This window comes from Oncorhynchus gorbuscha, linkage group LG25 (genome assembly GCF_021184085.1).
Source record: "Oncorhynchus gorbuscha isolate QuinsamMale2020 ecotype Even-year linkage group LG25, OgorEven_v1.0, whole genome shotgun sequence".
In the NCBI taxonomy this organism is placed as follows: Eukaryota; Metazoa; Chordata; class Actinopteri; order Salmoniformes; family Salmonidae; genus Oncorhynchus; species Oncorhynchus gorbuscha.
The window spans coordinates 21,601,499-21,618,885 of NC_060197.1; the positions used below are offsets into that span (position 1 = coordinate 21,601,499).

The 17,387-nt window shown below is 46.3% G+C and overlaps 1 protein-coding gene across 4 annotated transcripts in view; it reads left to right on the top strand.

Annotated features, from left to right (window-relative positions):
- The window catches only part of si:dkey-172j4.3 (diacylglycerol kinase delta), a 133,693-nt gene that overhangs the window by 66,940 nt on the left and 49,366 nt on the right, over positions 1–17,387 (top strand). For all 4 annotated transcript variants that reach the window (XM_046328051.1, XM_046328053.1, XM_046328052.1 and 1 more), the window contains 7 exons: positions 8,414–8,524; positions 10,721–10,801; positions 11,144–11,248; positions 15,342–15,474; positions 16,214–16,320; positions 16,669–16,794; positions 17,197–17,299. In XM_046328051.1, the coding sequence (XP_046184007.1) occupies positions 8,414–8,524; positions 10,721–10,801; positions 11,144–11,248; positions 15,342–15,474; positions 16,214–16,320; positions 16,669–16,794; positions 17,197–17,299 (766 nt within the window). The remainder of the gene's footprint in view (positions 1–8,413; positions 8,525–10,720; positions 10,802–11,143; positions 11,249–15,341; positions 15,475–16,213; positions 16,321–16,668; positions 16,795–17,196; positions 17,300–17,387) is intronic.

Here is a 17,387-nt window from a genome sequence, read left to right on the forward strand (position 1 = left end):
CCAATCAAACGACAGAACTCCCTCCAAAACTGTGACGTGAATTGCGGGCCTCTGTCTGAAACGGCGTCTAACGGGAGGCCATGAATTCTGAACACATTCTCAATGATGATTTGTGCCGTCTCCTTAGCGGAAGGAAGCTTAGCGAGGGGAATGAAATGTGCCGCCTTAGAGAACCTATCGACAACCGTAAGAATCACAGTCTTCCCCGCAGACGAAGGCAGACCGGTAATAAAGTCTAAGGCGATGTGAGACCATGGTCGAGAAGGAATGGGAAGCGGTCTGAGACGACCGGCAGGAGGAGAGTTACCTGACTTAGTCTGCGCGCAGTCCGAACAAGCAGCCACGAAACTGCGCGTGTCACGCTCCTGAGTAGGCCACCAAAACCGCTGGCGAATAGAAGCAAGCGTACCCCGAACGCCGGGGTGGCCAGCTAACTTGGCAGAGTGAGCCCACTGAAGAACAGCCAGACGAGTAGAGACAGGAACGAAAAGAAGGTTACTAGGACAAGCGCGCGGCGACGCAGTGTGAGTGAGTGCTTGCTTTACCTGTCTCTCAATTCCCCAGACAGTCAACCCGACAACACGCCCTTCAGGGAGAATCCCCTCGGGGTCGGTAGAAGCCACAGAAGAACTAAAGAGACGGGATAAGGCATCAGGCTTGGTGTTCTTATTTCCCGGGCGATAAGAAATCACGAACTCGAAACGAGCGAAAAACAACGCCCAACGAGCTTGACGTGCATTGGGTCATTTGGCAGAACGGATGTACTCAAGGTTCTTATGGTCAGTCCAAACGACAAAAGGGACGGTCGCCCCCTCTAACCACTATCGCAATTCGCCTAGGGCTCAGCGGATGGCGAGCAGTTCGCGGTTACCCACATCATAGTTGCGTTCCGATGGCGACAGGCGATGAGAAAAATAAGCGCAAGGATGGACCTTATCGTCAGAATGGAAGCGCTGGGACAGAATGGCTCCCACGCCCACCTCTGAAGCGTCAACCTCGACAATGAATTGTTTAGTGACGTCAGGAGTAACAAGGATAGGAGCGGATGTAAAACGCTTCTTGAGGAGATCAAAAGCTCCCTGGGCGGAACCGGACCACTTAAAGCACGTCTTGACAGAAGTAAGAGCTGTGAGAGGGGTAGCCACTTGACCGAAATTACGAATGAAACGCCGATAGAAATTAGCGAAACCGAGAAAGCGCTGCAACTCGACACGTCACTTAGGAACGGGCCAATCGCTGACAGCCTGGACCTTAGCGGGATCCATCTGAATGCCTTCAGCGGAAATAACAGAACCGAGAAATGTGACAGAGGAGACATGAAAGGCGCACTTCTCAGCCTTCACGTAGAGACAATTCTCTAAAAGGCGCTAGAGTACACGTCGAACGTGCTGAACATGAATCTCGAGTGACGGAGAAAAAATCAGGATATCGTCAAGGTAAACGAAAACAAAGATGTTCAGCATGTCTCTCAGTACATCATTAACTAATGCCTGAAAGACAGCTGGAGCATTAGCGAGACCGAACGGCAGAACCCGGTATTCAAAATGCCCTAACGGAGTGTTAAACGCCGTTTTCCACTCGTCCCCCTCTCTGATGCGCACGAGATGGTAAGCGTTACGAAGGTCCAACTTAGTAAAGAACCTGGCTCCCTGCAGAATCTCGAAGGCTGACGACATAAGGGGAAGCGGATAACGATTCTTAACCGTTATGTCATTCAGCCCTCGATAATCCACGCAGGGGCGCAGAGTACCGTCCTTCTTCTTAACAAAAAAAAACCCCGCTCCGGCGGGAGAGGAAGAAGGCACCACGGTACCGGCGTCGAGAGAAACAGACAGATAATCCTCGAGAGCCTTACGTTCGGGAGCCGACAGAGAGTATAGTCTACCCCGAGGGGGAGTGGTCCCCGGAAGGAGATCAATACAACAATCATACGACCGGTGAGGAGGAAGGGAGTTGGCTCTGGACCGACTGAAGACCGTGCACAGATCATGATATTCCTCCGGCACTCCTGTCAAATCACCAGGTTCCTCCTGAGAAGAGGGGACAGAAGAAACAGGAGGGATAGCAGACATTAAACACTTCACATGACAAGAAACGTTCCAGGATAGGATAGAATTACTAGACCAATTAATAGAAGGATTATGACATACTAGCCAGGGATGACCCAAAACAACAGGTGTAAAAGGTGAACGAAAAATCAAAAAGGAAATGGTCTCACTGTGGTTACCAGATACTGTGAGGGTTAAAGGTAATGTCTCACATCTGATACTGGGGAGAAGACTACCATCTAAGGCGAACATGGGCGTGGGCTCCCCTAACTGTCTGAGAGGAATGTCATGTTTCCGAGCCCATGCTTCGTCCATAAAACAACCCTCAGCCCCAGAGTCTATCAAGGCACTGCAGGAAGCTGCCGAACCGGTCCAGCGTAGATGGACCGACAAGGTAGTACAGGATCTTGATGGAGAGACCTGAGTAGTAGCGCTCACCAGTAGCCCTCCGCTTACTGATGAGCTCTGGCCTTTAACTGGACATGAAATGACAAAATGTCCAGCAGAACCGCAATAGAGGCAAAGGCGGTTGGTGATTCTCCGTTCCCTCTCCTTAGTCAAGATGCGAATACCTCCCAGCTGCATGGACTCAGTCTCTGAACCGGTGGGAGGAGATGGTTGAGATGCGGAGAGGGGGAACACCGTTAACGCGAGCTCTCTTCCACGAGCTCGGTGACGAAGATCTACCCGTCGTTCTATGCGGATGGCGAGTGCAATCAAAGAGTCCACGCTGGAAGGAACCTCCCGGGAGAGAATCTCATCTTTAACCTCAGCGTGGAGTCCCTCCAGAAAACGAGCGAGCAACGCCGGCTCGTTCCAGTCACTGGAGGCAGCAAGAGTGCGAAAATCTATAGAGTAATCCGTTATGGATCGATCACCTTGACATAGGGAAGCCAGGGCCCTGGAAGCCTCCTTCCCAAAAACTGAACGATCAAAAACCCGTATCATCTCCTCTTTAAAGTTCTGATAATCGTTAGTACACTCAGCCCTTGCCTCCCAGATAGCTGTGCCCCACTCCCGAGCCCGACCAGTAAGGAGTGATATGACGTAGGCGATCCGAGCTCTCTCTCTCTAGAGTATGTGTTGGGCTGGAGAGAGAACACAATATCACACTGGGTGAGAAAGGAGCGGCACTCAGTGGGCTGCCCAGAGTAACATGGTGGGTTATTAACCCTAGGTTCCGGAGACTCGGAAGACCGGGAAGTAGCTGGTGGCACGAGACGAGGACTCTGAAACTGTCCTGAGAGGTCGGAGACCTGAGCGGCCAGGGTCTCAACGGCATGACGAGCAGCAGACAATTCCTGCTCGTGTCTGCCGAGCATAGTTCCCTGGATCTCGACGGCAGTGTTGCGAGAATCCGTAGTCGCTGGGTCCATTCTTGGTCGGATCCTTCTGTTATGCAGGTGAATGAGGACCCAAAAGCGACTTTACAGAAACAGAGTTTATTCCAAGTCAAAACAGGAATACTGAAACCCTCTAGTCAGTAGAGGGGAACAACTGAAGATGCGACCACAGACTGCAGGTCGCTTTGGGAAGGCGCAGGCCGTAGCTGATCTAGACACCTGCTCACACGCAGCATCTGAAGAAGGCAAAAAAACATGACAGGACGGAACGAGGACAAGAACAGCGAACATCAAACAAGGATCCGACAAGGACAGAAGCGGAAAACAGAGGGAGAAATAGGGACTCTAATCAGAGGGCAAAATAGGGGACAGGTGTGAAAGAGTAAATGAGGTAGTTAGGAGAATGAGGAACAGCTGGGAGCAGGAACGGAACGATAGAGAGAGAGAGCGAGAGAGGGAGAGAGAGGGGGGGAGAGAGAAGGATAGAAAGAGGGAAAGAACCTAATAAGACCAGCAGAGGGAAACGAATAGAAGGGAAGCACAGAGACAAGACACGATAATCAATGACAAAACATGACACATGTGACAATAGCAGGATCATATCAAATATAGCATCATAAATGAATACATAAATACCACTTGAAGCTTGATGATGAGTTTACCATTTGAATGTTCATCCCTTTGAGTCCAGGACTGAGAACCACTGTTCTTCAATGGGACCTCTTCATCTGCAGACAGACTTTCACAGCTCTCTGTATCTGAGGATAGAAAACCTCACAAGAAACAGACTTCATTATATTCAAGTTAGACCGCACTGAATATTACATTACTATTAATATCTCCGTCCTCACTTCTAAGGACTGGAACTACACAAAAGTACCTTTCCATTCCAGATTAGTCTACTCTCTCACTTTTACAGTTGGGGCTGCTATCCTTTCACCCTCATCTGTGGCTGTTAGCTAGCTACCTTCAAATGCATTTGGAGTTTGTTTTTTACAGTGATAAATACATCAAGATAGCTAGCTAATATAAAGTTAAGTAGCTGGTGATATTTAATTAACTTAGCTAGCTATCTATACAGTATGTAAAGTTGGCTAGATAGCTTGCTAGCTACGTTAGCAGCTAATTTGAGTTATTTTTTTAACATTTTCGAAATGTGTCTACTTTTTTTATTTTTTTATTTTACCTTTATTTTACTAGGCAAATCAGTTAAGAACAAATTCTTATTTTCAATGACGGCCTAGGAACAGTGGGTTAACTGCCTGTTCAGGGGCAGAACGACAGATTTGTACCTTGTCAGCTCGGGGATTTGAACTTGCAACCTTTCGGTTACTAGTCCAACGCTCTAACCACTACCCTGCCGCCCTTTGAATAAGTTCTCCCAGCCACGTGGACAGTTGGTAACAGGGCTGCAAAGTTTTTTTGTCATCAGAGCATTTTAGAGCATATTACCATTTACATGTGAATAAATTCATGAAATGGAGAATGGATTAAACTATTTACCCATTTAATAACCAGACCTTCATATAAATTTGCTATGCTTAATTCTTGACGCACAATCGAACGTGCTGCCATATGCTGCCAGCACGCCCACAAGCAAGCCACTCTGGGCAGCCTAAGCGGCACGTAGCAATTTACTGTGTGCTAATGTACATGAGCCATCAGTCAATCCGGAAAATATCAAGAACTTTGAAAGTTTCTTCACGTGCAGTCGCAAAAACCATCAAGTAACAGAAACATCTCAACATCAACTGTTCAGAGGAGACCTTGTGAATCAGGCCTTCATGGTCTAATTGCTGCATAGACGCCACTACTAAAGGACACCAAGAAGAAGAAGAGACTTGCTTGGGCCAAGAAACACAAGCAATGGACATTAGACAGGTGGAAATCTGTCCTTTAATCTGATGAGTCCAAATTTGTCCACGATTCACAGTTCCAGTTAGCTGGTGTTCTAAAGCCTATTGTTTCCATTCCCCTTAAATGAATTGGGAAAATGGAAAGGAGAAGAGAGGAAATGAGAGTTTTCATGACATCAGAGACGGTCTTTAGACATGTGTGTGAGTGTGTGTGTTTGTGTGTCTGTTTGCCAGGATAGATAGCTGAGTTATGACAGTTAAAAGGTCCAATCTGCTATGCAAATTCTGACGTGTGTCTGACGTATCTACACTTACCACCCAGCAGAGTCCCTTGAGAAGTGCCCAGCTTTGAACACACACGCACACGCACACACACGCACGCACACACACACACACACACACACACACACACACACACACACACACACACACACACACACACACACACACACACACACACACACACACACACACACACACACACACACACACACACACACACACACACACACACACACACACACACACACACACACACACAGTGAAGGTGTGAACAGCCCTGTGAAACATATGGGGCCATTTTCACCTTGACCACCAGGATAGTCAAACACATCACACTCTCACACATGCGCTGTCAAACCTGTCAGATTGTGTGTGTTCACCCAGTGATTCGCTATGGGGGGGGGGGACACACACACACACACACCTGTCTTTGTGTCTGGTTCCCTCAGGACATATTCAGGGGTTGCGTTGACACACAGGGCAGCATGCCACTGTTAAACCTGTCACTAATGTCTCTCTCTGTCTCTCCCTCTATCTCTTTCTCTCTCTCTCTGTCTTAGTATGCATATACACTGAGTGTACAAAACATTATGAACACCTGCTCTTTCCATGACGTACTGTAGACTGACCAGGTGAAAGCTATGATCCCTTATTGATGTCACTTGTTAAATTCACTTCAGTTAGTGTAGATGATGGGGAGGAGACAGGTTGAAGAAAGATCTTTAAGCCTAGGGGACAATTGAGACATGGATTGTGTATGTGTGTCATTCAGAGGGTGAATGGGCAAGACAAAATATTTAGGTGCCTTTGAACAGGGTATGGTAGTATGTGCCAGGCGCACCATGATTTTCATGCTCAACAGTTTCGCGTGTGTATCAAGAATGGTCCACCACCCAAAGGACATTCAGCCAACTTGACACACTTGTGGGAAGCGTTGGAGGCAACATGGGCCAGCATCCCTGTAGATCGCTTTCGACTCCTTGTAGAGTCCATGCCCTAATGAATTGAGGCTGTTCTTTGGGAAAAAGGGGGGGGGGTCCTAACGTATTTGTAATGGTTGGTATACTCGGTGTACATACTTTCACTTATTTACTTGTATCTCGTTTCTGCCCTTTTAAGGCATGTCAAAACACATAGCCCTATTCTCATTTAATGTCATGTGTAGCATTCTTAGACAAAGATGAAATCATGTACAGTACCAGTCAAAAATCTGAACACACCTACTCATTCAAGGGTTTTTCTTTATTTTACTATTTTCTACATTGTAGAATAATTGTGAAGACATCAAAACTATGAAATAACATAGTTGCCTTAATGCCTTGATGACAGCTTTGCACACTCTTGGCATTCTCTCAACCATCTTCATGAGGTAGTCACCTTGAATGCATTTAAATTAACAGGTGTGCCGTGTTAAAACTTCATTTGTGGAATTTATTTCTTTTTTTAATGCATTTGAGCCAATCAGTTGTGTTGTGACAAGTTAGGGGTGGTATACAGAAGATAGCCCTATTTAGTAAAAGATCAAGTCAATATTATGGCAAGAACAGCTCAAACAAGCAAAGAGAAATGACAACACATCATTACTTTAAGACATGAAGGTCAGTCAATCTGGAAAATGTAAAGAACTTTGTGAAGTCGCAAAAACCAACAAGCGCTATGATGAAACTGGCTCTCATGAGGACCGACCGCCACAGGAAAGGAAGACCCAGAATACCTCTGCTGTTGAGGATAAGTTCCTTAGAGTTACCAGCCACAAAAATTTCAGCCCAAATAAATGCTTCATGAAAACCAAGAAACACGAGCAATGGACATTAGACCGGTGGAAATTTGTCTTTGTTCTGATGAGATTTTTGGTTCCAAACGCCGTGTCTCAGTATAGGTGAACGGATGATCTCAGCATTTGTGGTTCCCAACATGAAGCATGGAGGAGGATGTGTGATGGTGTGTGGGGGCTTTGCTGGTGACACTGTCTGTGATTTATTTAGAATTTAAGGCACACTTAACCAGCATGGCTACCACAGCATTCTGCAGCCATACGCCATCCCATCTGGTTTGCGCTTAGTGGGACTATCTTTGGTTTTTCAACAGGACAATGACCCACACACCTCCAGGCTGTGACCAAGAAAGAGTGTGATGGAGTGCTGCATCAAATGATCTGGTCTCCACAATCATCCGACCTCAACCCAATTGAGATGGTTTGGGATGAGTTGGACCGCAGAGTGAAGGAAAAGCAGCCAACAAGTGCTCAGCATATGTGGAAACAGCCTTGAAGGCAAGACTGTTGGAAAATCATTCCAGGTGAAGCTGGTTGAGAGAATACCAAGAGTGTGCAAAGCTGTCATCAAGGCAAAGGTTGGCTACTTTGAAGAATCTAAAATCGAAACTATATTTTGATATATTTAACACTTTTTGGATTACTACATGATTCCATATGTGTTATTTCATAGTGTTGATGTCTTCACTATTACTCTACAATGTAGAAAATTGTTCAAATAAAGAAAAACACTTGAATGAGTAGGTGTGTCCAAACTTTTTACTGGTACTGTATGAGGAAGTTGTCTGTAAGTTGTTTTTGCCATATCGACTTGTGCTGGAATGTTGCTAGGTGGTAGAGGGCATCATGCATGCCAATGTGTTCCCCTAAATATATCTTGGAAACTTTCCCGGCATTTGGAGCCAATGAAACTGAATGAAATTATTTGAATAGTTATGCTTTGTGATTATATCTTGTATTTCATAATCTCACCCACACACATAGATAGACATCATGAAGCACACACACACAACCTCTCTCTCCACCCCCCCCCCCCACACACACACAACACTCCACCTAACAGCCCATCCCCACATGCCCTATCTCAAGCCTCTCTCTCTCTCTCCATAGAAAAGTGTAAAGGAAGGGATCCTATTGAAACAGACCAGTTCTTTCCAGAGATGGAAGAGGAGATACTTCAAACTGAGAGGCCGGACACTTTACTATGCCAAAGACTCCAAGGTAACTAGTTTGTAGGTTTAACACTCCAACTATTATTATTATTTGACCAGGCCCGGACATTTCTTGGATGTGCAAGCTGTCACTTTTTTCACATGATTAAGTATGTGGGTGTAGTTAAAGGTTCAAATAATTTCTGAGTAACAATGACATACTTCACTGTGATTTTTCTTCAAGCAAAATGGTCAAAAACAAACAAAAATGGCTTCTTAGCAAAGAGAGATTTCTCAAGCTAAAATTTTGTTAGGACTGTCTGGAAGTGGTCTTAGTGGGGAAGGGAAAACTGAAAACTAGTTGTTATTGGCTGGCTGAGAGGTTTGGATTCTCTTTCTTTTTGGTCTATTAAACTAATTTACCACCTGGTGATGTCCCCAGGCAGACCAAAACTCCATCCCACCAAAACAGGCTGAAATTTCAGGCGATCTTTTCAAACCGCTCTTACACTAAACGGGCATAATCATAATCACGGGCATAATCATAATTGTCAATTCCCCTGTATTATTCCAACCTCATAGTGTGGAAATATACACTGCTCAAAAAAAATAAAGGGAACACTAAAATAACACATTATGAAATACTTTTTTCTTTACATAGTTGAATGTGCTGACAACAAAATCACACAAAAATGATCAATGGAAATCAAATGTATCAACCCATGGAGGTCTGGATTTGGAGTCACACTCAAAATTAAAGTGGAAAACCACACTACAGGCTGATCCAACTTTGATGTAATATCCTTAAAACAAGTCAAAATGAGGCTCAGTAGTGTGTGTGGCATCCACTTGCCTGTATGACCTCCCTACAACGCCTGGGCATGCTCCTGATGAGGTGGCGGATGATCTCCTGAGGGATCTCCTCCCAGACCTGGACTAAAGCATCCGCCAACTCCTGGACAGTCTGTGGTGCAACGTGGTGTTGGTGGATGGAGCGAGACATGATGTCCCAGATGTGCTCAATTGGATTCAGGTCTGGGGAACGGGGGGGGCCAGTCCATAGCATCAATGCCTTCCTCTTGCAGGAACTGCTGACACACTCCAGCCACATGAGGTCTTGCATTAGGAGGAACCCAGGGCCAACTGCACCAGCATATGGTCTCACAAGGGGTCTGAGGATCTCATCTCGGTACCTAATGGCAGTCAGGCTACCTCTGGCGAGCACATGGAGGGCTGTGCGGCCCCCCAAAGAAATGCCACCCCACACCATGACTGACCCACCGCCAAACCGATCATGCTGGAGGATGTTGCAGGCAGCAGAACGTTCTCCACGGCGTCTCTAGACTCTGTCACGTCTGTCACATGTGCTCAGTGTGAACCTGCTTTCATCTGTGAAGAGCACAGGGCGCCAGTGGCGAATTTGCCAATCTTGGTGTTCTCTGGCAAATGTCAAACGTCCTGCACGGTGTTGGGCTGTAAGCACAACCCCCACCTGTGGATGCCGGGCCCTCATACCACCCTCATGGAGTCTGTTTCTGACCGTTTGAGCAGACACATGCACATTTGTGACCTGCTGGAGGTCATTTTGCAGGGCTCTGGCAGTGCTCCTCCTGCTCTTCCTTGCACAAAGATAGGTAGCGGTCCTGCTGCTGGGTTGTTGCCCTCCTACAGCCTCCTCCACGTCTCCTGATGTACTGGCCTGTCTCCTGGTAGTGCCTCCATGCTCTGGACAACCTACGCTGACAGACACAGCAAACTTTCTTGCCACAGCTCGCATTGATGTGCCATCCTGGATGAGCTGCACTACCTGAGCCACTTGTGTGGGTTGTAGACTCCGTCTCATGCTACCACTAGAGTGAAAGCACCGCTAGCATTCAAAAGGAAGCATAGGAACTGAGAAGTGGTCTGTGGTCACCACCTGCAGAACCACTCCTTTATTGGGGTGTCTTGCTAATTGCCTATAATTTCCACCTGTTGTCTATTCCATTTGCACAACAGCATGTGACATTTATTGTCAATCAGTGTTGCCTCCTAAGTGTACAGTTTGATTTCACAGAAGTGTGATTGGCTTGGAGTTACATTGTGTTGTTTAAGTGTTCCCTTTATTTTTATGAGCAGTGTATATAAAACACAGGAACATCCCGTTTTTGACTTCACTGGGCATTTATTAAGACTTTTTTCATTCGTAGAGGATGATTAGATGCTGTCTGTTTTGTTTATGGTTGTGTTTAACTCGGTTACATATTTTTTGGTTGTTGTCCATCAGTCTCTGATATTTGACGAGGTGGACCTATCAGACGCCAGCGTGGCCGAGACCAGTACCAAGAACATCAACAACAGCTTCACGGTAACCATGACGACACACTACCTCTACCGTAACCATGACTACAGCTACACAGTAACCATAATGACCACCATGACTACACATTTCCAATTTTATTACACTCTTCACTGCAAAACTGTAGGACTGTGTAAGTCTTTGTAAATCTACAGTACTATGTATTCTTACACAGCCTGTCCCCCTCTCTCTCTCTCTCTCTCTCTCTCTCTCTCTCTCTCTCTCTCTCTCTCTCTCTCTCTCTCTCTCTCTCTCTCTCTCTCTCTCTCTCTCTCTCTCTCTCTCTCTCTCTCTCTCTCCTTCCTTTCCCTGTCTCTCTCTCTCCACCACCCCCCCACCCTCTCTCTCCAGGTGATCACTCCATTCAGGAAGTTGATGCTGTGTGCTGAGAGCAGGAAGGAGATGGAAGATTGGATCGGTGCTCTGAAGTCTGTACAGAAATGGGAAACGTATGAGGTAAACACTAGTCCTCTCATCCCTCCATCCCCTCAAGCGTTTATATTTTCATCCCTCCATTCGTTCATTCCTTCTCACCCTTTTGCCTTTGACTATACTTTTGTTTTATTCTACAGTCCTGTTTCTGGTATTTACCTGTTCATTTCGAATACATTTAGTGGTAGCAGTGGGTACTTCTCATCAACTAAATTGGTAGCATTTAGCATTCAGCCATTTCGTACCATTGGTACAAAATGATGCATCTGTGTTGTATTTGCTTTCATACAGTAAAGTGAAAACTCTCGACCTCTTTCACACATTTCAAACCAATACGTTTTCCCACCAACTTTAGCATCCCACCAACCTTTTGCTGATTTTTCAATATAAATGAAAGGTATTGCCGGGACAAGGCGTCTGCTTTTATTTCCGCCAACTGACCTAGCCATGATTGCGGTAATGTTCTGCCTACAGCTTAGTATGAACTGAAACCGTAATGCTGAGACGGCATAGGTATGCACTACCTAGGTATGCACCAGCTCTTGATGGTTGCTAGGCAGCGCCCGTTACTACTATCCTCCTGCCAGTTCTAAACTCTAAGAGGCATGTCACTTCACCCATCTCTTCTCATAGCCCACCACATGCACTGTTTTCTTGACGACAGCTGGATGGATCCATAAAGAATTACTGTGGTAATAAATATTGTAATAAAGTAGGCTAATGCAATTGAAGGTATCAAATTGTTGCTTATTGAAACTCCCAAAGTCACCCCAGTTGTTATAATATATTTGAAGCAATAGAATACCCGCCTATATTCAATTACTTCAGCACCGTTTCCCGTTGCTTTGAGACAATTACAGGGACTCATCTTGATCTCCGTTTGGATATTGGTTAGGCTACAATTAGGCTCTGGAAATTTGAGTGTTGCTCATGGTCATCTTGTTTAGTTGGCTCATTCATTAGTGCTGATCAGAACATTTTGCCAGCATGTTCTGTAGCTTAACAAGTGGATTATTTTGCTCTTCACTCGCAGTCGCCTAGTAGCCTAGGCCTCCTCCCAACCAAAAGCCTGTGACTTGTCTTAATCAATCAATGAGATTTTTGTTTCACTGAATATCCATCTGTACATTTGGTTAATTCCCTGGCTGGGTAAATACACTATATATACACACAAGTGTGTGGACACCCCTTCAAATGAGTGGATTCGGTTATTTCAGCCACACCCGTTGCCGACAGGTGTATAAAATTGATTACCCGCCGTACAATCTCCATAGACACACATTGGTAGTAGATTGGCCTTACTGAAGACCTAGAACTAGAACTGCCCCGGTCAACTGTAAGTGCTGTAGTTGTGTAGTGAAATGTCTCGGAGCAACAACGGCTCAGCCACGAAGTGGTAGCCCACACACGCTCACAGAATGGGACCGCAAAGTAATGAAGCGCATAAAAAAATTGCATGTCCTCGGTTGCAACACTCACTACCGAGCTCCTAACTGCCTCTGGAAGCAACGTCCGCAACATAATAGTTTGTCGGGAGCTTCAGGAAATGAGTCTCCATGGCCGAGCAGCTGCACACAACCCTAAAGTCACCATGCGCAAGGCCAAGCGTGGTGTAAACCTCGCCCCCATTGGACTCTTATGCATTCTCTGTGAAGAATCACGCTTCACCATCTGGCTGTCCAACGGACGAATCTGGTTTTGGCGGATGCCAGGAGAACGCTACCTGCCTGAATGCATAGTGCCAACTGTAACGTTTGGTGGAGGAGGAATAATGTCCAGTTTAGAAAAATCTTAGCGCTAAACCATACATTGCCATACTTTCCTGTTTCAGCATAGCAATGTCCCCATGCACAAGGTCCACACAGAAATGGTTTGCCAAGATCGGTGTGGAAGAACTTGACTAGCCTGCACAAAGCCCTCAACACCTTCAAACACCTTTGGGATGAATTGGAACGCCGACTGCAAGCCAGGCCTAATCGTCCAACATCAGTGCCCGACCTCACTAATGCAATTGTGGCTGAATGGAAGCAAGTCCTCGCAGCAATCTAGTGCAAAGCATTCCCAGGAGAGTGGAGGCTGTTATAGCAGCAAAAGGGGTACCAACTCCATATTAATGCCCATGCTTTTGGAATGAGACGTTTGACGAGCAGGTGTCCACATACTTTTGGTCAAGTGGAGTTGGTATAGCTCATCTATTCATTTGCTCATCTATGACTGATCAGAAACATTTAGCATGTGTAGGCCTATTATTTAGTTCAAAAATCCTGTGGAGGTTGTGAAATATGAACACAAGACTCAGATGCTTTTGAAAATAGGATTTCTATTATTTTCTGTCACTATCATGATGAAGATACTCTCTCGCTAACAAAGTGGAATGTAAGAAAGAGATGAAACATGGATTAAAAAAAAGCATGGGCTTGGGCTCTGTTTCCAAATGTCCCTTCTTTATATGACAGCGGATCTACACGTTCCCGTGACACAAGTTGTGTGGGTAAAATACTATTTGTATTTTATTCTGTTATATTCCATTATATTTTTACTACAAAATATACAGTGGCCAGTTTATTAGGTACACCCATCTAGTACAGGGTCGGAACCCCCTTTAGCCCAAGAAGAACCTGAATTCTTTGGGGCACGGATTCTATGTTCAGATAGGCTGTGGCGTTCAAACGTTGCATTCCCCACACCATTATACCACCTTCACCAGCTTGTACCATTGACACCAGGCAGGCCATGGACTCATGCTGCTTCCCCCAAATCCTGACTCTGCCATCAGCATGACGCAACATGAACCGGGGTATGTTGGACCAGGCAATGTTTTTCCACTCCTCATTTGTCCGGTGTTGGTGATCACGTGCCCACTGGTGCCACTTCTTCTTGTTTTTAGCCGATAAGAGTGGAACCCGGTGTGGTCGTCTGCTGCAATAGCCCATCCGTGATAAGGACCGACATATTCTGCGCACCACTGTTGTACTGCACCGGTATTTGCTGTTTGTGGCCCCGCCTGTTTGTGGCCCCGCCTGTTTGTGGCCCCGCCTGTTTGTGGCCCCGCCTGTTTGTGGCCCCGCCTGTTCGCTTGCACGATTCTTGCCATTCTCCTTCGACCGCTCTCATCAACGAGCTGTTTTCGCCCACAGGACTGCCGTCGACTGGATGTTTTTTTGTTTGTCGCACCATTCTCGGTAAACCCTAGATACTGTCGTGTGTGAAAAGCTCAGGAGGCCGGCCCTTTCTGAGATACTGGAACCAGCGCGCCTGGCACCGACAATCACACCACGCTCAAAGTCGCTTCGGTCACTCGTTTTGCCCATTCTAACGTTCAACCGAACAGTAACTGAATGCCTCGATGCCTCTGTCTGCATGTCTGAGGAAACAAACCCTTTTCGTGAACGGGGTGTTGAGTGTGTTGACTGTGATCGGGGCGGGTGTATCTCGTCTGTTTAATGAACAAAATAAGCAACCTTTGATTTCATTCATTTGGATGTAACATAACTGAACTCAAAATATGCCATTCTATTGTTTTGAAAATAAATTGTATTCGTCTTAAAATGTTTCTTAGGACCTGCCTAAACAAATTTAAAATGGATTTCTTTTTGACGGTGTATATTCACTGGATGTAATAAAATAGATGCCCACCCACATCTGTACATCACTACTACCACTCATCACGTCATGCCGGCATTTGCACGGGAGGTATAAAAGGCTTATGCTGGCAAGAATATGGGATAAATGGACCTGTCTGTAAGGGGGTCATATAAACATTGCCCAATTTCTTTTACAGGCAAAATACCGTAAATCCTATGTGAAAGCAGTATTTCTCTCTCTCCCCCCTATCGTGCTTCCTTCTTGTAGTCCTGTGTGGTTTAGTTGGTAAGAGCATGGTTGTCGTTTCGATTCCTACAAGGATTATCACACATTCTTAAAAATGTACTTACTCTTGTAAGTGGATTTGAGTAAAAGTAGCATATTCTTCTCTCTCACTTCTCTCTCCCCCTCTCTCTCCCTCCCCCATTTCTCTCCCCCCCCTCTCTCTTTCCCTCCCCCTCTCTCTCTCTCTCTCTCCCCCCCATCTCTTTCTCTCCCTCCCCCATCTCTCTCCCTCCATCTCTCTCTGCAGGCCAGTCTATTCAACATGGAACATTTTTCTGGGATGCATAACTGGTATGCCTGCTCCCACGCCAGACCCACCTTCTGTAATGTGTGTAGAGAGGCCCTCTCCGGAGTCACCTCCCATGGACTGTCCTGCGAAGGTACACACACACACACACACACACACACACAGACACACACACCACCTTCTGTAATGTGTGTAGAGACACCCTCTCCGGAGTCACCTCCCTTGGACTGTCCTGCGAAGGTACACACACACACACAGACACACACACCACCTTCTGTAATGTGTGTAGAGAGGCCCTCTCCGGAGTCACCTCCCATGGACTGTCCTGCGAAGGTACACGGACACACACACCACCTTCTGTAATGTGTGTAGAGAGGCCCTCTCCGGAGTCACCTCCCATGGACTGTCCTGCGAAGGTACACACACACACACAGACACACCACCATCTGTAATGTGTGTAGAGAGGTTCTCTCCGGAGTCACCTCCCATGGACTGTCCTACGAAGGTACACACACACACACACACACACACACACACACACACACACACACACACACACACACACACACACACACACACACACACACACACACACACACACACACACACACACACACACACACACACACAGACACAGACACACACACCACCTTCTGTCATGTCTGTAGAGAGGCCCTCTCCAGACTCACCTCCCACGGACTGTCCTACGAAGTAACACACACATACCCTCAAGCACACTATTTTCATTCATGCAACTTTACATCCACAGCTTTAATTCAAAGCAATGAAACAGGTTCAAATTTGTTTTTTTGGTTTCTATACAAACACTCTCTCTCTCGCTTTGCCTCATTCTCTCTCCCTCCTTCCCCCAGTGTGTAAATTCAAAGCCCATAAGCGATGTGCGGTGCGCTCCACCAACACCTGTAAATGGACCACGCTGGCCTCCATAGGAAATGACATCATGGAGGACGACGAAGGGGTGGGTAAACACAAAGTCTCTTTACACCGACATGTCTTTTTCATTGACTTAGCAGCATCTTCTTGTGCTCATTTAAACACTGATCAAGTGAAACAACCTTGCTGGTCTAAGCCACTGCCTCCACAATGTTAGCAGTGCAAGCGTGGGTTCGAATCATATCCACTGCTATTCTAGTACATCCTCTCTCCCTCTCCTCCTACCTTTCCTGTCAGTATTTCACTCACATTTCTAATGAATATGGAATAATATGAAAGAAGTGTGACTGTCGCACAGTAAGGCTTTAAAAAAGGAATGACAAGTCAAAGATAACTTACACGTGTAACATATTCGATATGTGCGTGTTCACAGGTCTCCATGCCTCATCAGTGGTTAGAGGGGAACCTACCGGTCAGTGCGAAGTGTGTGGTGTGTGACAAGAACTGTGGCAGTGTCAGGAGACTGCAGGACTGGAGATGTCTATGGTGCAAGGCTATTGTGAGTCTATACACGCGCGCGCGCCCACACACACGCACACGCACACACGCACACGCACACGCACACACAGTATTTGAACATCACTCTTCAAGCCAGAAAAACATCACACACTCCATCATAAGCTGTGGTGTCCAAAGAGATGCTACAGGATTCTGGGAAAGTGTTAGATCTAAAAGGTCATTGGATGAAATTGTCACCTTTCTAACATTCTAAATGCCACCCCTGATTCATGGTGTGTGTGTTCGTGTGTGTGTGTGTGTGTGTGTGTGTGTGTGTGTGTGTGTGTGTGTGTGTGTGTGTGTGTGTGTGTGTGTGTGTGTGTGTGTGTGTGTGTGTGTGTGTGTGTGTGTGTGTGTGTGTGTGTGTGTGTGTGTGTGTGTGTGTGTGTGTGTGTGTGTACAGGTGCACAGCAGCTGTAAGGAGCAGATGGGAAAGGCGTGTCCTCTGGGTCAATGTCGGGTGTCAATCATCCCTCCCACAACCCTCAATAGTATCGACTCTGACGGTGAGATACACACACCACACTTTCTCTCTCTATTTCTCATACCCGCACACACAAACGAGGATGGAGGACTCGTTCAAACGCTATCTTC